Source organism: Falco cherrug, chromosome 7 (assembly GCF_023634085.1).
Source record: "Falco cherrug isolate bFalChe1 chromosome 7, bFalChe1.pri, whole genome shotgun sequence".
NCBI lineage: Eukaryota > Metazoa > Chordata > Aves > Falconiformes > Falconidae > Falco > Falco cherrug.
The window spans coordinates 23,032,469-23,051,783 of NC_073703.1; the positions used below are offsets into that span (position 1 = coordinate 23,032,469).

The following is a 19,315-nucleotide window of genomic DNA, read 5'->3' on the forward strand; positions in this document are numbered from 1 at the left end:
CTCTCCCTGTCCCTATCTCGATCCACAAGCCTTTCATTATATTTTCTCTCCCCTGTCCAGTCAAGGAGGGGAGTGACAGTGGCATGGTGGGCACCTGATGTCCAGCCAGGGTCAAGCCACTATTGCATTTCATACAGCAGAGATTAAAAGATAAATGCATAATTCCTGCAGCATATGAACATGAAACATGCTGTATGCTCTCAGGACCAGGAGGAAGGCAGCCTTTTGACTCCTGTTTTGTGCTAACAGTGGGAATACCTATATCAGACTCAAAGGCAGACTCCTCCAGTGGTTAAATAAAATAGGCAGTAGGATCTAATTATTTCCCACTCCCAGTCCTGCCTACTTGCTGAGAAGGGAAATTCTCTGCTTGTTTTCCTGTGTACACCCACAGAGACATTTGATCCTGTGCAAGCAAAAAGTGACAAGGTGATTCACAGTATGTGCAGCAGAAGGAAAAGGAAGAGAAGAAAATAGTAAAAGAGATCACCTGTTCATGTGAGAAATGGGTAAGCAGCTGCTGGTCAGGAACAACTACAGACTTAAGGAGGCAAGGTGTGTAGCGAAAGAAACAGAATTTAGCATGTACACACTTGATGACCAGGTTGGTTGAGTAAAGACACCACCACTGCCATTGCTAAGAAACATGCATATACATATGTCTAAAGGCTGTATTACTTTTATTACTATGTCAAATTAGATGAGTATAAATCAGCTGCTGAGGATTCCTACTCTGTTCCACAAATACAGGATGGATAAATCAGAAATGTTTTGCTTCGTACAGCTGGAGAAGAACAGTATTCCCATCGGCTATCATGATGACTGCAGTTCTCGGACTAGACCAATGCAGGAGATACAGATGATGTGAATAACGCCGATGGACTGGTATCTCTCCTACTTTTCTAATCCAAAGCACCAGCCCTTACTACTTTTCCCACTAATTCTTTGAATAAATAAGGAATTTGTTTGTATGAAATGGAAGAAAAGATGGAGAAAACAAATACTGAGTATTAGAGATAAAGTAAATATAACCCGATAGCTCCCTCTAACAAAATGAAAGAAAAGCAAACAAAGCAGGAGGCTCAACCCTCTTAAGCAAAGATCCATGCCAGTGAAGTTTTTGGCTGTTACTACTAGTAACAGTTGTTACTAGTAAGAAACCACCCACCAGCCTGAGCTCAAATATCTACATACCTACACGAGGGTTTCTACTCACAGAAATTATATGCTGTCTCCTTACAACATACTATAAATTGATATTTAAAAATAAATTCTCAGCAAAATTCCTTATGTTGCTCTGAAAGCCTCTCATCTGCTGAAGCATTCAGCTACTGCAAAGCTGTTACCAGATTTATAATTTCTTCTTAAATAGGAGTACCATCTTCAGGACTGTAAGATCATATCTAATTTATCTTTTAAGGTGAAGACTATTACTAGAATAAATGGCTTCTTTTTTTAAAAAAAGAGGCATATAGTTCTCAGCCTAGAAGGAAAAAAAAAAAAAAAGAACTTTACAGAGTAAGTTACTATAGTTATTTTAGAAAGTAATTTCTGTATTTACTTGTGAATGTAATTTCACAATTGCAAAACAAATATACATGTTCAGCTGCTGATAATTATGCTTAGAAAAAATAGTAGTTACTAACACCGATTTCTTTCTTGTGGCTTTGAACTGTTCCCTTCACTGATGTTTTGTGCGATTTTTCTGTAATCAGCTCCCCCTCCTTTAGTAAGTCGACATGCTTGATGTAAGCAGGAGTACACAAAGAACAGATAGCATTATTTCAATCTTCTAATATTATTTACGTTAAATAAGTGGGAAGTTCATTATAATGACACTTGAACTTTAAATCACAACAATATTTCATTCAAAACCCACACAGCTTTCCTGTTTGTCCCTTTTCTGCTGTTGGGCAATGCAGCCCAGCTCCTTTCTTCAGTCATCCTAACTTTTTGCTAGTACAGTGGCTGATGGAACACTGCAGCCTTGGGGTTATCACAACCACAGGAGACACTGCTTTGTAGAAGTGTTTCCAATAATAAAAAAAAAAGTTTCCTGAACTAAAAAAAAAAAGCTCATAAGCATTTCTGCTCGAGTTTGAACAAAATCCGTTCTTAGGTCATACAGATTTTCTGTATTTCCACTTGTGATTTTCAGTATTAACCGGCCATCTTCTATGACAATATGCTTTCAGCCAGCTCCCACGCCAGCACCAGGGTTCTTTTTTCACCTGAGCAGTAAATAATTTATGGAGACCTTTGGTTGCCTGGAGAAAAGACGCAAGCCACCCAGCCTTCCCGCCGCGGCAGTGAGGGAAGGGGACACGGCAGGCAGCGGGCGCTGGGGCACCGCTGGTTGAATCGCTGCAAATCGCCCAGACACCGGGGGACGAGGCGCCAGAGGCCGCACCCCCAGCTGAGGGGCCGCCGGCTGCCGCCGCACTACGGCCCGCGGTTCCCGGCGGTGCCCCGCGGGGAGCGGCGGTGCCCGGCGGCCCCTGGCCAGGCCTCTCCCCCGCAGGGAGGCGGGAGCCGCCTCAGACGGGGCCCGGCCCCCCCCATCCCTCAGCGGCTCTCGCGGCGGCTGGCAGGAGCGCCCCGGCTCCTCCCCTGTACGTACCGGCGGTGACGTCACGCGCGGCAATTCTAGACCGTTCCAGGGCCGTGACGTAGGGCGGCGTCATTCCAGAAGATTCGGCCGGTGCCCATATAAAACCCGCGGAAGAGGCGGGGCGAGAGCGATCGGCGAGCGAGGTGGTGGGAGCGGCGTATCTGTGGCGGTGAGCGCGGCCCGCCGAGCCTGGGGGCGGCCTGCGGCGGGGCTGGGCGGCCCGGGCGGCGGGGCTGGGCACGAACGCGCGGTAACGCGGCCGCCTCTCCTGCAGGCACCATGGTGAAGGAGACGGAGTACTACGACATCCTGCAGGTGAAGCCCAATGCTTCCTCCGAGGAGATCAAGCGCGCCTACCGCAAGCTGGCGCTGAAGTACCACCCCGACAAGAACCCCAGCGAGGGCGAGCGGGTACGCGGGGGCCGGGACCGGGCCGGTGGGCCGCCCGCCGTGAGGCGGCAGCGCTGCCTTGCGCGGGGCCGGGACCGGGGCCTGCTCGCACCGGCCGGGCGGCTGCCGGGGTGCGGGGCGCCGCGGGCCTGGCGGGCGGGGAGCGCGCCCTCCGCCCGGCCTTAAAGCGCGGCCTCGCCTGAGGGGGGCGCGTAATGGCTGACCCGCAGCGGGGCGCGGGCGCGCCGAGGCCCCCTCCTCCAGCCGCCGTAGGAGACACCTGAAGCTGGCAGCAGGCCTGGCCGCGGCGGGAGGGCGCGCCGAGGCCCCTCTTTGGGCCGCGGTTCCTCCCGGTCTCCCCGGAGCTGCCAAAGGGAGCTCGCTCTTAGAGAGATGCTGGTTAAAGGAGGTAAATCTGACAGGATTTCCAGTGCCCTAATGGCCGTCGGGCTGTCAGATATGGCGGGTCCAGCTGCCAGCACTACTGTGCGCGCTGGGTGCTACTGGATGGATCTGTGTTTCCGAACAGGATGGGTTTCCTTCAGAGAAAACGGTAATGCAGGTACACGAGGTAACTGTCCAGAGGAAGCCATTGGGCTGCACATGGGTAGACTGTTTACAACAGAACCGTTTCACGTGTTCTAGCAGAGGCCCACTCAATTCGTTTGCCTAGGAGGCTAAGTCAGCACTGCAACTGGAGAAACACTGAATACTTAAGTGATACTTAAAAGTTGTTCTGATAATACCTTAAATAAATATGGAACTTCTATTCCCATGTTATCTAGTACACTAATTCGCAAAACTCAGGCTACTTAAATAGTAGTATAGTCAAAGGTTAACCTTTTCTGCTTTTATTTTTGGCCTGCTTTTTTTATGTACAGCACTGGTAATAAGTGTACATATACACTTCATGTACACACACCTGGTCATAAGTGAATAATGTTTAAAATGAAGTAGTCGTTTCAGCAACAGCAAACTGTTTAAAAATTGACTTAGTCATCTTAGTAATAGGAAATTCTTGATGGCTATTTAAAAAAATAATCCCTTAATTTTCATGATGTGGATATTTTGATGTGTATTTAAGTCCTTGTATTCATGATCAGTAAGCAACACTAGTCTGGTCACTTACATGTCTGTTCAGTTCTAGCTGGATGTAGCAGCTCAGCAGGCATGAAGGATCCCTGTGTAGCTCTAGAATGACTAGCACTGCTGTGGCCATTGAGTATCTGGGGACCCACAAGGCTTTGGTGATAGTATCCTATCCCTTTCTAAATGGATTTGTTAGAGGTATATGAAGTTTGCAACCACAATCATCAAAGCACAGCTTTCATATGCTTGTAAGTTCAATGTGATTCTGAATTAAGCCCACTTGTAACATGGGAGGAGGGAGGAGAGGGAGAAAAGGGGTGGTTTTCCTGGACGAAAGTGTACTATTATAGTCTATGACACATTTGTTTAGGAAGGTTCCTCCTGGAAAAAGAACAGTGCCACAAGAGAGTGCTACAGTGGTGCAATATGAAGATGGAGTTGCATATAAGAGGGTTACTTTTCCTCTTGGTCGTAGTTGTTCAGAGCTTCTTTTTTCTTTTTAGTTTAAACTCATATCCCAGGCATATGAAGTTCTGTCGGACCCAAAGAAAAGGGACCTCTATGACCAGGGTGGGGAGCAGGCTATTAAAGAAGGAGGCCTGAGTGGCGGCAGCTTTTCTTCACCCATGGACATCTTTGACATGTTCTTTGGTGGTGGAGGCCGAATGAATAGAGAGAGAAGAGGTACACAGTTCTAAACAAGTTCTAGAAACTCTAACCATGCACTTAAGCATAAAACAACTGTGCTATGGTACTGCTGTTCTGCTAAGTGCACATAGTGTGGATATTACTCATTGCAACCATAGATCAAGTAAACTGGGTTGACTGGGTTGTTGTTCGTTTAGTTACTCTAGCATTAAGATTCTAATGAAGTAGATAACATGATGCAGCCATAGCAATCTTTCTGATGAGTTCTGTTTAATTTTCATTAAAGTGGGTGTGGGTAATCTGTAGGGGAGGGGGAAACTTCGGCAGGTTGGAGCAGTTGAATTAGACCTGTTTTAAGTACCTTTTTTCCAGATCTGTGCCTCACTTGCTCGTATGCTTTGGGCAAATTGCTTCAAAGGACACCATCAACTTAAAACTTAAGCAGTGTTTAATCTCATGAAAATATTTGGGAGAAATTATGTCAAACTGAGAATGGAGTGCTGCCAAAAGCACAGTATGCTTTTTGTCTTGTCCCATGCCCCTCTTCAATGCTTGAAGGAGCAAGCAGTAACTTGCTGTAAAATCTTTGAAGTCATGCTATGAAGTGGCATGGAAATTTATAGGTAGGCATAATAGCAACTTCGAAAGCTGGTAGTGTCCTTGCATCTTGCTGTTTCAGTTAAGCTTACACAATTAGAGGTAGGAGCAGGGATAGGGTGGCTTTGATGCTTTGCTTAATTGCAGCTAAACCTTGTTCTGACATACGTACTTGAGTGCAGCTCAGTGGAAGTTGATGGAACTGCACATGTTTTTAAGGGAGCTGAACTGTGCTCAGTTTGGAATTAACTTTACATTTCTTCAGTGAGACTGCATGTATGAACATGAGTAGAAGCCTTTAAATAAACACTTTTCCTTACAACAGCTGAACCGGAATTAATCCTATCTTTTTTTTTTTTTTAAAAGGCAAAAACGTTGTACACCAGTTAGGTGTATCACTTGAAGATTTATATAATGGTATTACAAGGAAACTGGCACTGCAAAAGAATGTTATTTGTGGCAAGTGTGAAGGTAAAAAAATACCCTAATGGTTCCAAACCCCTCTTACTCCATGGTTTTTATTTTTTTAATATTGAGGGAGGGACTGGGAATTAAGTGTATGTTTTCTTATTCGTATGTTTTTCTCCTTCCTGCGCCTGAAAGTCTGCCAGGGTATTTAGTTCTTACTTAAAGTTATCCAGGAATAAGGCTTTCTTAAACACAGTGTAATAATTGTTCTAGTGGCAGACTTAAACTCACTGCAAATCATAGTTAAGAACACCTAAACTAAAAGTGTCTTGATCCAGAACTTTTTAAAGTTCAATGAAACAGCCTTTTACTAAAATTGCTCTGGGTAGAAGTCTAACTTGTATTAAGCAACTCATTTTACTGCTATTAAGTATCCATAATGACTGGTCCTCTTTGAGATAAATCCTAATGAGGTCTTGTATCTTGATACTCAATTAAATATTCAGCAAGTGGATTCTTTCCAAAGTACTAATGGAATGTCTAGGTCTTGAAGTCAGTATTCTGATAGATTCTTGAAAACCAGGATGTATTGGGAGGTGGGGCAGAGGCTGATAAAGTGGTATATAGAAAGCTCGCCTTTCTTCTGCTTGTAGAAATTTCTAACTTACGGAGCATGCTTCATGAAGGAAACTAAACTCCAGTTAACATTGGAAATAAATCACTAAACTACTCTTAAGTTGTCCTAAAGGTACTCTTGAAGCCACTGAGTTCCAGCCTGACTGGAGTTAACTTTTCCCTTTTTGAGACTGAGATCAGATTTAACTTTTTTTCCAAAGGTTATGGCGGAAAGAGAGGGGCAATAGAAAAGTGCCCTGTGTGTAAAGGAAGAGGAATGCAAGTTATAGTTCAGCAAATTGGACCTGGTATGGTACAGCAAATACAAACTGTGTGTCCAGAATGCAAAGGCCAAGGTGAAAGAATAAATCCGAAGGACAGGTGTGACAACTGCAATGGCTGTAAGGTTGTAAGAGAGAAAAAGATCATAGAAGTTCATGTTGATAAGGGTAAGAACCCTGTATTTCTTTTATGTCCCTGATCATTGCCTACAATTCTGCAGAGAATAAATGGGTTTCTTCTCTCCAGGTATGAAAGACGGTCAGAAGATAGTATTTCATGGAGAAGGTGACCAGGAGCCTGATCTGGAGCCTGGTGATGTTATAATTGTGCTTGATCAAAAGGATCACAGTGTCTTTCAGAGACGAGGGCATGACTTAATCACAAAAATGAGAATTCAACTCTCAGAGGCGTTATGTGGTTTCAGAAAGACCATTGAAACTCTGGATAACAGAGTTCTTGTTATAACATCTAGGCCAGGTAGGTCTTAAGAATTGTGATGCTACGTAAACTGCTCGCATGTTCCAGCGTGCCTGGACTGGGTTTTTTGGGGGGTTGGGTGTGTGTTTTTTGGGTTTTTAACAAGTTGATGCAGTAGATGGAAACAGTTGTTTAGTTTAGTTGGCTCTTTGTTCTTGCCACTGCTTCTAAAGCATTACATGCAGAATTACAGCTAAAGCTGTCAAATGCCTCTTAATGAACTTCACCCTCGGTTGGTGATAGCCAGGAAAATACTCAAGAGGCCAGAAACTTAAACTCTGTTAGATTCTGTTAATTCAGCCTGAAAGCTGGGCTAAGAGCAGCTGAATCTTACAGTAGAGCAAATAGTCTAAATGGCCTTACTTCTGTGTAGCTTGGTTGCAGTGCTTCCCAGTCCGCAGCCTTTTCTAGGGGTTGCATAGTAGTGTCCCTCAGATGCTGTGGGAACGCTGCTGGTGTACAGCCCAGCTTTTCATGGTTGTGCAACGTCTGTTCACACAAGCTTACTTCCTGCTCTTACCTCCATGTAGGTGAAGTGATAAAACATGGTGACCTAAAGTGTATCTACAACGAAGGAATGCCTGTCTACAAATCTCCAATGGACAAAGGCAGCTTAATTATACAATTTTTGGTAAGTTGACTGCTTTTCTCTGTAGCAAAGATACGTGTTGGCAGGAATAACTGTTCATTAAAAAAATACATTAAATTGTAGGTCCAGTTCCCAGAGCACTACTGGCTCCCAAGGGAGAAACTGTGTCTGCTGGAGGCTCTGCTCCCTCCACGAGAAGATGTCATGATCACAGATGAGATGGATCAGGTAGACCTTGAAGACTTTGATCCAAGTGAGCAAACCTACCGCAACAGTGGGGGAGAAGCATATGAAGAAGATGAGGAGGGTCCAAGAACAGGAGTACAATGTCAGACATCTTAAAGCAAGGTGGAATGGATGTCATCTCAAATGTAAATTTTCACAATGAAAACTGCATGGCTGTAATAGCCACTGCTTGTGGGTTTTGTGTTCAGCAAATTGAGTTGCTGCGCTGTCAGTATCACCTTTTTGTAACTAATTTATATTGTGTTCTTGTAGTCTTTATATATAAAGCAAATGTCACACAGCTGAGAACCAACTGAGTTGGTATACATTTTCCTTTGCTGTGAAGGTTCTTGGATTTATTTCACCAATGCTATTTATATAAGACTTTGGCAATATTGATAGAGGCTAAGTGGAGTGTCTTATGTAAATACTTTCATACTGGAAAATTAATTTCATAGAATAAACCATAGTAGAAATAACTTCTAATAAATAGAACTCTTCACATTATGTCATGTTTTGCTTGTACTTCCTAAGCTACTCTACAACCCCTTTCAAGTAAATTTCTTTAAGCTCAGGCTCCTATCACCTGGATCACTCTTGGTACTGAACATCATTAGCTGTAATGCTTGTGCTTGTCTCATTTTGTGGTGTTCAAGCAATTTGCGCACCCTGCTCCCTGTGTAATGGCAGCCTTTCCTGGGTTAGTCTGTTGGTATTAAGAGTGTGTTCCTCAGCTCTGTACCATAGTGTTTATGAGGTATCCTTCTACTGTGCATAGTGTACCACACAAATGTACAGACAGGCAAATATTTGATCTTTCAGCATCTCCGGCTCTGCATTTCAGCCTTCCCTAGTATGTGGTACACTAGAGCCTTAATCAAGATGAATAAATCAAACCTGCATGCCCTGGGTATGCTGCTGCTGTCCTGTAATGTGACAAGGTACCATAGCAGAATGAGCACATTGAAGCCTTTTTTTCTTCCCCCCTTTTATCTGTTTTCTAGTAGTGTGTACAAAGTCAGGGGTGGAAAGAACTAGCACCCTTTTGTGAAATGAAACCCATGATGAATTAAGCTACATGCCACCATACAATTGCTGGAACAGGTGTTGAACTTAAGTGACCCTATTAAGCTCACTGGGGCAGCACGAAGATGAGTGCAGGCTGTCATTTCCCACACATACACCATTGCCTCAGTTGCTTTTCCTTTTGCTAAAATAAGCTGCTGTGGGACTTTGTCAACACTTCCCAGCTCCAGTCTATTTATGTATAAAGTCAGGGGAGATTAACTGAGCAGTTACTTCACCCATGACTACGTATTTCCAAAAATACCTTTTTCCAAGGATTAGACACATTACTTGCATCTGTAGCTTTTATTTTTTAAAAAGTAAAACTTGCTTTCATGCAAAATAAAATATATCTGATTTTGCAGCTCTGCATTTTGCAGTACTAAAACACGACATGGAAGGACAGTACTACAAACTTGCCACAAGAGTTAACCAAAGGGCCTGAATCAAGATATTTAAATTGGACAGTCATAAATATGGATTTCTTGGTCATCTCCAACAGATACAATTTTGGACCCACTTCCATTGTATTTCACTCCCCAAACCTGCAAAAAGCACATGGGCAAGGTTATCAATAGGGCATGGAAGAAAAAAAAAAATCTTGACAGCCGTCACAGTTGTTGACTACAACAAGCAGAAGAGGGAGGATTATTTAAGATCACCTTACTGGAGCTGGCCCACTTATGGCTTCTGCTTTAATAGCAGATGAGGTTGATGAACCAGAGGACACTGTCACATAGCCTGACATGATCTTACAGTCCACTTCTGACAATGGATTACAGATACTTGAAAAAGGCTGAAAAATCCTTGTCCCAGTTTACAAAAATAAAACCTAACATTTTCACTCTTGCACATCTCTGAAAAGAGTATGTTACGGTGCTGTCTGCAAAGAGGACAAGTGTTTTTCATGTAGACTGAGACATAATGACAGACCGAAGGATGATCCAGTTTATCCTTGGGCTAATTAAGACAGCCGCCACTTACCAGTGCAAAAGAGAAAAATTCAGGTCAGTCCTCTGGCTTAGGACAGTTACACAAGCAGTTAAGTGACCCCCCACCTCCATCGTGAGGATGGTACCAGCAAGAGTGAAGGCCACCCATGTTAACACACGCGACTGCAGAGTGGGTGGGTGCTGACAGCAGAGTGGGGGACTTGTACACCATTTGGCATTAATGCCTAAAAGCCAGCCTTCCCATGAGCTGGTACATCTGCCTTCCACAAACTTGGAAGATTACGGACAACAGTTAAAACACCACTGGAAATCCAATTCCACTTTGTTAAACCCGCCACGGCTGAAACAAAGGTTACAGTAAAAAAAGTACTATGGAAAAAAGAGCCCAAATAAAATCTGAAATAATTTGCTTTGTTACATCTTCCTCTATGGTTTGTTAAAAAATCGCATTGTTCTACTTAACACATAACATTTGGAAAGTAGATGCCTAACTTCCCTCATGGGTAACTATCACTGAGGAAAACAAAAATTAGGGTGTTACATTTGAGGAGGGAAAAGTCCGAAGTTTCAAGTGTGCTTTCAAGCATCTTTTTAGGTAATTCCATTCCTTTAAATAAGCATTCTACCCTACAGGCACATGCCATGTAAGTGACAGAAGTAAGACCGTAGACAAAAGATAAAAAATAAAGTCTGAAGAATGCTTTTGGCTACTCAGGATTGCCCTTATTTGGACTGGAAAAATTTAATTACATGGAAGAGATCAACCTACACAATTGGAGTATCAGTTCAGTTCAATATTAAGTGCCAAATAATCATGAACAACTTTTAAGATTTTCTTATAGCAGCCTGAAATTTAGCCCTGAAGCTATAGCACCAAGTTGAGGCACAAATGTGCACAATGACACAACAAGTTCGCCTGTGAGCAGTGACCCAGATAATTCAATAGCAGACATACCTGATCCTGGTGGTCGAAGAAAGTATGAACGCAGGTTCTTGTTCCAGCATCCCAAACTTTTACACTTTTATCAGATGAACTGGATGAAAAACAGTATTGGATCAATGTTTGAATTACTAAGAATAACTCTAGTGCAAAGCTTAAAAGCTCTCATACGGTAGATATAAGAAACCTTCTTCCCCCATCAAATACAGGGATGAAGTAGCAAAGAAGTGCATCTTCTGCCAGGTCCCAGTTACCTTTAAAATACATTTACTGTTTCAGTATCTGCAACATGAAAATGAGACTCCCATTTTAGCCAGAACTCTTAGCAGCAAGTTCTTTGCATAACGTGTTACATAGACTCGGTGCACCAACTGCCTGAGCTGTTCTAAGAGTTAACACTGAAGTTCAGCTAGATTAATGTTCTACCACATTAGGTTGTACTGTTTAATGCTATGGCAATTTTTCAGCTGTTTAGAATCAAATTGCCCTTCTCTTAGATGTTCTTCACTTGTAGGGAAGTATGCTGCAATGGGATGACTTACACTATGAAATCCTATTCACTACAACTGGTATCACATCACAGATTGGCTCGAGTCTTTAATTGTAACGTATGCTATCCCATTATAGATTCCATGGTAATGTGTACACGTACTTTTTTATGATCCATCTTCCTTTATAAATATAAAGTTTGTTTGCTTGGGGTTTTTTTTCCCCCCAGTAAGCATAAACAAGTTAAATTGAATACCTGGAAACAAAATGGGTATCATCAGGACAAAAGGCTACGTTTAATACCCAGGATCCGTGACCACTTAATGTGCCTGCCAAGTTCGCATGTTGCCTGTGGAAAGAACAAATTTTCAATATTTGGTTTGCAAATTCCAGGGAAAGAGCAACAGGAATATAGCTAGTGCAGTCAGGAATGGCTCAATGCAAGGTCATGGAAGGTGACTTCTGGAGATTTGTTCATCCAAGCTGAACTGGTGTTACAACAGATTTTCCATTTCAAATGGTTAACATAAAAAGAAGTCACCAAGAGTATATATACATCGGTGGTCAAAACAGTTTCCCCACGAAGAAGGCAAAGTAACACAGGTTTAGGGGAGTGAAGATCACTGAACAGTGCCTTTTCCTCCACAGGGTCTTCCAAGTTTTTGCACAGTGCAAGAGAAGTAGGTCATAAATGATTTCTTGGGTACAGAACAGATGTTTAAGATGGGTAAACATAAACATGCAGGACTGATATACAAAAAAATTAGCCTGCTGCCTACAGGGCAAATATAGGGAAAGTAATTTGAAGGCTGTCATCCACCTATGCACTTTTTATTTAAAAACTATCTCAGGGCATAGTATAAAGAAGTCACCAGAAGCTGAAGGGAATTACAGAAGCAGAGGGTTTGATATATTTTTTGCAGTATCAGCCTCTCTGAACAGTTATTTTCCTTTTAGCATGTCTTGCAAAACAACTTACACATCGTAGATTTTGATGTAGCCATCATCTGAAGCAGTTACAAGTAACTGTGAATCTGGAGAAAATGTCAGTGAACGAATAGGCATCGCGTGACCTGAAATTCAAAGTTTTATATGGCTTAGAATGTAACTATTCCTCTTACTAATGGCAGTGCTTAAGAAGCCACACCACAACACTGTTCCCTGTTAAAGCAACCTCTGAAAAGTCTTTCTCTCCATGCCTCTTGTGGGCTTCCTTGCACAACATAAAATGCAAACTGACAGTAATTCTGAACTTTGAATGTTAAGCCATGTCCACTGCAACAAAATCCACTGATCTGGATCTATTAGCTAGGATGTCATATTTTCTAATACGATTTCATATTAAGTGGTTGGGTTTTTTTATTATACAACTGCACAGACACTGCATGAACATTAAAAGCCCATTTAGCTGTTAGAAAAATGCACGTCTTCTACAACACAAAATGTTTGGCTGTTTTTTAAAACGGGAATAAAACTGATACCATAGTAAAAATCATACATGTGGCAGCATGCAATTGCCTTAGCTTCGCTCCCTTGTACCGCACTACAATACAAGAAGGAACTGCCGTTCAAGAATTTAGGTAAGCATTACTGACTGTATTTTTTGAGATAGGCATTTTATGATGAAAGCCTGAGTTCAGGGTTTGCCTCTAATATTTCAAGTGATTTAAGTTACAGCACACTAAGTAACTGAATACTATCTAATGGACAGAAACATCAATTCATTTATGCCATGGCTGTTGTATCATACTCAGATTTGGCGTTATATCCTTTAATTTTTTTGAGGAAGGAAGCCAGAACTTCAGTACTGCAAATACACAAACCATTACCTTCTAGCGTATGCAGAAGTTTTCCAGTGGCAATATCAAAAATATTGATAATGCCATCTATTGCTCCACTGGCTAAGTATTTTCCATCTGGACTCTGTAATAAAACACAAAAAAGTATGCATTTAACAACAGTATGCATTTATGCTGTGCACCTCCCTGTCATCTCTTGGCAACTTTTAACAATTATGATCTATGCAAGATACCTGGGCTCCAAAAATCCTAAAGACTTCAGTGGACTTACTCACAATATGTATATAAGCAAGAACAAGGTCTATTTTCCATATATGCAGTGGGGGAATATCATGCAGTTTATATCTGGAACTATCAAAGTATGGCTGTCATTTAGTATTACGTAGAGATAAACTGACAGGTGAAAACAAAAAATGTCTGATTTACAATGTATTACAGCAATAGCAATCTCATATAAGACATTATCAGTTGTTCTTCTTACATATGCAATGCTAAGGATGAACTTCCCTCTGGTGTCCAGTGAATATTCCTTCTTTCCAGTTTCAACACCAAAAATATTTACTTTTCCCACATGACTTCCTGTTGCAAGGTACTGGGAATCGGGTGAAAAAGCCAGGGACCAAGCATCAACTGTATTAAAAAGAAAACATCAGTTAGCTGAATACTGTTTCTATTTAGACATTCACACACACCACACACACACCCCATTTACTCTAAATACTCTAAACTCTACTATGTACTCTTAAGAAAGTGTACAAGCTCATGAAAGCTTACTTCCTTCAATGTCATTAATGGAGCATAGCTTGGGCCGTTTATTTCTAAGATTTTGGGCTGATATTTCTAAGATTTCTAAGATCTAAGAAAGATTACATTTTCTAACAAGACCCTGAGCTTATTAGACTCTCCTGTAACAATAAATTCAGAATTTAAGACGGCAATGAGTGAAGTGTAAATACTTTTCTCCTGGTACCAAACCAGTAAAAGAAAGCAAAACTAGTATGTAGCGAAGTACAGAAGATGCAGGAGAAACAGATATATGATTGTAACATAGATCAACAGGCCTTGCAACGGAATTCAAAAAGCCCTACCTTATTACAGCAGTACAACATATTTATCTGGCACAATGTAATTCACAGGGTTTTCTTTCCTATAAGCTTAATATTAACTACCTAAAACCTGCAAGATTGTTCTTAAATAAGGGACTGCCAGTGGACCAATGAAATATTTAGAGTAAGATCTTAGGCCCAGATTTCCAACTTGGAGGACATAACGTTGACCCAGAGTTCAGCTTTTTCTGTGTTTTGACATGCTTACTCAGGACTGGATGTACTACATAAATAAGCATCACATATATGGCTCAAATTCAGTGCAGTGCAATGCTTACGATGAAAGTTCAGGCTTTGTAAATCAATTTGAATAAGCATTTTAATTATTTTTTAAGACATCCTTTAATCAATACATCTGTAAAAACAAGCTGGCTTCCACTCTGCTTTATGCATCTAGCAAAAAGCATATCTAAATGTATCTGAAAAAGTGTAAGTAGTGTGAAAAAATACATGTAAAATTCCCTGATACTACTTTATGCTGAGTTTATAAAAATCACAAAGATTTTTGCAGACAAATAAAGATTTTATAAAAAAGGAAAAAAACCAAACAATTTAGGGACCTCATATAGCCTAATTATACACTGTACAGTATTTACTATCCAGAGTAAGTACACTTCATATGCAGAAAAAGCTAAACACTGACATCTTACCAGGACCAGCATCTATTGACTTGATTTGTTTGCCAGTTTCTAAATCCCAAAGGCGAATATGGGCATCTAGGGAGCTGGATGCTGCAATGGAGCCTGTGTGGCTGATATCCACAGATACCACGCCCAGCTGGTGACCCTCCAAAGTCCACTGTAGATCCAATTTTTCATCATTCCTTTTGTTCAAGGGAAAGAAAAGCTTAGTTATGAATAGCTGGGGGTAATTAACCCATCTACAACCTCAGACGAAACAAACAAGACAACCCACATTTCTCCATTTTCTTCAACAAATGGGGAATCCAACTTCACCCACAAAATGTGAAAATAGCTACGCACAAATTGCTCTCTGTACTTAAGGGAAAGAACTGATACATCACTTGTTTGCCACATTTCTGCAAAGCATCATCTTAAGTTTGTAAGCAGTCCCACTGAAACATGACCATTACGCATCAATGCACCGGTACTTACACAGCAGACTGTCAATCTAGTAGCAAAGCACAAAATGCAACGACCAACATTTTCATCATCGCCACAACCAAGCTACTCATGTTACTGAAGTGAAGCACATACTTAATACTGCTTTGGCTAAGAGAACAATTTCTTCGCAAAAGCATACTTCAGTGTCACTTGTATAAGGGTTATGAGGATTTTTTTCAAACAGTAAGATGTCACTTCTTCTTTTACTCTGTTCTCATTATTCCTTTCACAGTACACATGCTCCCAATGCATTGTTTCATAAAAAGCTGCACATTCTAATTCTTGGGTTTAGAAATACAAGTTGTACTACTCTCTGGCAGACAATGTGTAAAATTTGGCTTGCATTTTCAGAAAGGCTTGCACTCTTTTAATAAAATTAAATAAATGTAATTGAATTAAAGCACATCAGAATGCTACCACTCCAAGAGAAAGCATGCACCAAATGAAGATAAGCTTACTCAAGAGATGTGCCAGGCTACCCCTTCCCTGATACAACTTCTAATTTCCCTGCAGATTGTGGAAATTCAAGACTGCTGTATCTCCATAGTGACTACTTCCAAGGCTTAGAACTGGTTAATACGGTGCACTTACCACTTCCAGACCTTCACTAGATCATCCAAAGAACCAGAGATCACTGTTTCAGAGCCATCTTTTTTATTTTTTCCCCAGGCAACTGACCAAATGGCATCATCGTGAGCTACAAGAGAATATAAACATAGAAATTAAAAACAAAGTGGTTTCTTTTGATGGAAGACAACTACCAGTTTTGGTCATGCTAAAATTCCTGCTTGTGATGTTGGCAATAGACCCCTGACTCTTCAGGTCTATCAGTGCTCCAAGAGTCTCCTCACCGCTGTCATTGTGCTGTATTTTGTTCACCAAGGTCACTGTTGAAAAAACTGCATAGCTATTTCGGAGTTACTCTCATTTATACTTCATATAAGCACAATCCAAGTCATCTCACAAGTATATCCGCCATTACCGACTTTACATCATCCAAGAAGGCCCGTATTATTTAATACATGTCAGTGTTTTCTCACCTTGCTCTTGCTTGAAGAGAATACCGTACTAGAAAGAAAAAATAATTAATATTACATACGAGCAACCTAAAAAATAATTATCAAGCTAGCGATTAGTTTAATTAACGCTGTTTTTATTTACCTGTGTGGTCATGTCTTTACGGGAGCGGTCTTAGCAGGAACGCTCTGGAAAGAGAAAACCCATTAGGCTCAGCAGTAAGGCCCTGCCTCACGGACGGGCTCCGCAGCGGGGCCTGAGGGAAGGGAAGCGCCGCGCCCAGAGGCGCCAGCCGCGCAGGGGCCCGGCGCCGCCGCCTCCCCGCGGGGGCTCTCGCCCCGTCTTCGCCCTCCCGAGCCTCACCGGGCCTCCCCGCGCCGTACCGGGCCGTCCCGCACACTCAGCCCCGGGCCCACGGCCTCCGCGTCACCGCCGCGCCGCGATGACGTGTCCTACCACCGAGAGCGCGGCAGGAGCGCCTCTCCCCACAGCCCTTCGCCGCCGCGGCGGGGGGCGCCTGCCTGGCGCTCTCTGCTGCCGCCGTGTGGCCGAGAGGGCGCCCTGCGGCCTCGTGGGCCCGCCGCCCTCCGTCGCCCGTGCCCCGGGGCGGCGGCCCAGCGGCCTCCGGCGCTCGCCGGCAGCAGCAGGGCCCCGGGCAGCGCCCGGCCGGGCTGTCCCTCGCCCCTTCCCGCGCCCGGGCGGCGTCAGCCTGGGGGTGCCAGCCCCGCGCCGGAGCGTGAGGGGATGGTGGCGGGATGGCGCCCGCCGTGCCCTGTCGGCCCTGCGCCGCGCCGCCCCCCTGAGGGACCGAGCCCCGGGCGGGGGCCGGGCCCCGGCTGTGCAGCAGGGACTGCCCGCGCCTGCGACAGAAGCGGCAGCAGCGGCGCGGACTGTGGCGGGCGGGCAGGGCCGCGGGGAGGGGCAGCAGCGCCAGCCCCCGGGGGGCGGTGGGCTCGGGCCGGGCGGCCACGCCGTGCTGGGCCATGCCGTGCCGTGCCGGGTCATGCCATGCCGTGCCGTGCGGGGTCATGCCGTGCCGGGCCACGCCGTGCTGGGCCACGCCGTGCCGGGCCATGCCGTGCCGTGCCGGGTCATGCCATGCCGTGCCACGCCATGCCAGGCCGTGCCGTGCGGGGTCATGCCGTGCCGGCCCACGCCGTGCTGGGCCACGCCGTGCTGGGCCATGCCGTGCCGTGCCGGGTCATGCCATGCCGTGCCGTGCCGGGTCATGCCATGCCGTGCCACGCCATGCCAGGCCGTGCCGTGCGGGGTCATGCCGTGCCGGCCCACGCCGTGCTGGGCCACGCCGTGCCGTGCCGGGTCATGCCATGCCGTGCCGTGCCGTGCCGTGCCGTGCCGTGCCGTGCCGTCCCGTGCCGTGCCAGCAGCTGCTCCCGGCACAGGCCGTGCCGTGCCCACTGCGGCTGTGGCGCCCCAGCCGTGCCCGCTGTGGCGGCAGCGCGGCGGTGACTCTCCGAGTCATCTGCCCCTGAAAAACCAACCCAGGTGCGACTGCTGGGGAAACTGGAGGTGTTTTCATGTTGCTGCCTCTGCTTGAGTTGGGGGGGGGGGGTGGGAAATGCCAGAATTAAAGTTCAGGAGAGTGAGTGAGATTCCCTGTGGCTTAAAATTACCGGCAAAGGATCCGCGGCCGGAATCGGTCCGATGTGGGCACAGAGCTCTTGGCGATCAGCGGCGCTTGCAGCTTGCCTGAGTAAGCACGGTAACCGCCAAACCAGGAATTCCCAGTGTCTTAACACAGTTCTGCAATTAAGAATGAAAATCTGGGTAAAACTCTTACACAGAATTACAGAATCCTTAGTTCTCTGATTATTTAGATTGAGCTTTCAGAGGATTTTAAGGCATACTGCTTTAATATATTGAATTTCAGAAATCTCATTTTCTTGTTACTAATCATGCCACAGTAAGCACTTTCCAAAAGTCAGAGAAATTACTCTGTTCCGATTTCTTAGCCGGATTCTCCTAATAATTCTTCCACGTAAATTTGTTCTCAAAACATAGTATTTTACCTTACATTTAAACGATCAGGATTTGGTTTCGCAATCCTGTATCGAGTGCCGCAGTACTGTAATATAATCTTTGACAGGCAAAGTGTTTCTAATCCCTCTGGGGTTTTCACGTCATGCAAAGTTCTTCTACACACCAGTATTGACTTTGTACATGGAACACCTCAGACCGGTGGCGTAAAGGTTGGTATTTTTCTCCTGCGGCGCAGAGTGAGATTGTGGGTTATTTCCTACATCCCTTATGACACAAATCTGTATTTGTTAAGGCTGAAAGCTGATTAGATGCTGCTTTGGTGCATCAGGAGGATAATCTGAAGCAAAGTGTGCCACATGTTTAATTTGTAGATAAACTGCCTCCTTGGAATGGTAACTGAGAGCGTGATTCTATGTTTGTCCTTGTTCTGGAGGACTAGCACGCTTTGTATCTATATAGATATTTCAGCCCTAATCGGAGTAATACTTTATGAGTGCATATGTATTTAAATGTCAGGTTTTTAAACAATGTTACAAGGAAAAAGCCTGATGTATGTAAAAACATTATGATCGCCCTGATATTGTGCTAACACAGAGAAGCGAATTAGGTCAAGTCTTTGAGATGCTATATAAATATTGCAGATGGCGTTTCCTGTCCCAAAGCTCAGTTGCAGAGAAATAACAGAGCAAAACACTTCGTTTCAAAAATAATAGACTGAGTGCCATTGTGGCCAGCTACGGCAATCACAATTCTGATCAGCATTCACAGTTCAGCACCTGCTCAGCCTTACACAGAAGACAAATGCCAAGTAAGCCGTGATTTATTACGGTCTTGAAGACACATGAACCTCCATAGAACAGTAAAGCTAGATAATTATCTGGGAGCTTCAG

At 44.0% G+C, this 19,315-nt stretch overlaps 2 protein-coding genes across 6 annotated transcripts; one reads left to right on the plus strand and one right to left on the minus strand.

Annotated features, from left to right (window-relative positions):
* The first annotated feature begins 2,629 nt into the window (after positions 1-2,629).
* On the plus strand, positions 2,630-8,437 carry DNAJA4 (DnaJ heat shock protein family (Hsp40) member A4). Of its 4 annotated transcripts, XM_055716286.1 has the most exons (8): positions 2,630-2,780; positions 2,886-3,022; positions 4,594-4,774; positions 5,702-5,806; positions 6,580-6,807; positions 6,887-7,117; positions 7,648-7,748; positions 7,830-8,437. In XM_055716286.1, exons 2-8 carry the CDS (start codon positions 2,891-2,893, stop codon positions 8,046-8,048), a joined length of 1,197 nt encoding a protein of 398 aa, XP_055572261.1. In that variant the 5' UTR covers positions 2,630-2,780; positions 2,886-2,890; the 3' UTR covers positions 8,049-8,437. The 4 variants fall into 4 exon arrangements, with proteins under 4 accessions (XP_055572261.1, XP_055572262.1, XP_005434166.2 ...); XM_005434109.4 differs by lacking the exons at positions 2,630-2,780; positions 2,886-3,022 and adding an exon at positions 3,071-4,338; XM_055716287.1 differs by lacking the exons at positions 2,630-2,780; positions 4,594-4,774 and having other exon boundaries at positions 2,892-3,022.
* An 856-nt stretch (positions 8,438-9,293) lies between these two features.
* SKIC8 (SKI8 subunit of superkiller complex) lies at positions 9,294-17,207 on the minus strand. 2 transcript variants are annotated; one of them, XM_055716289.1, is made up of 11 exons: positions 16,808-17,207; positions 16,569-16,612; positions 16,448-16,475; positions 15,999-16,104; positions 14,934-15,106; positions 13,659-13,807; positions 13,208-13,301; positions 12,358-12,451; positions 11,635-11,727; positions 10,905-10,983; positions 9,294-9,541 (listed from the first exon to the last, which is right to left on the minus strand). In XM_055716289.1, exons 2-11 carry the CDS (start codon positions 16,578-16,580, stop codon positions 9,452-9,454), a joined length of 918 nt encoding a protein of 305 aa, XP_055572264.1. In that variant the 5' UTR covers positions 16,581-16,612; positions 16,808-17,207; the 3' UTR covers positions 9,294-9,451. The 2 variants fall into 2 exon arrangements, with proteins under 2 accessions (XP_055572264.1, XP_055572263.1); XM_055716288.1 differs by having other exon boundaries at positions 16,788-17,206.
* Positions 17,208-19,315: the final 2,108 nt, after the last annotated feature.

Coding starts and splice junctions, on each gene's coding strand:
- DNAJA4 (XM_055716286.1), top strand. CDS start 2,891: ATGGTGAAGGAGACGGAGTACTACGACATCCTGCAGGTGAAGCCCAAT. Junction 6,808..6,886: donor AGAAGTTCATGTTGATAAGG/GTAAGAACCCTG, acceptor TCTTCTCTCCAG/GTATGAAAGACGGTCAGAAG. Junction 7,118..7,647: donor TGTTATAACATCTAGGCCAG/GTAGGTCTTAAG, acceptor ACCTCCATGTAG/GTGAAGTGATAAAACATGGT.
- SKIC8 (XM_055716289.1), bottom strand. Junction 11,728..12,357: donor TACATCAAAATCTACGATGT/GTAAGTTGTTTT, acceptor TTCTTTCCACAG/GCAACATGCGAACTTGGCAG. Junction 9,542..10,904: donor TCTTCGACCACCAGGATCAG/GTATGTCTGCTA, acceptor TGCTTTTTGCAG/GTTTGGGGAGTGAAATACAA.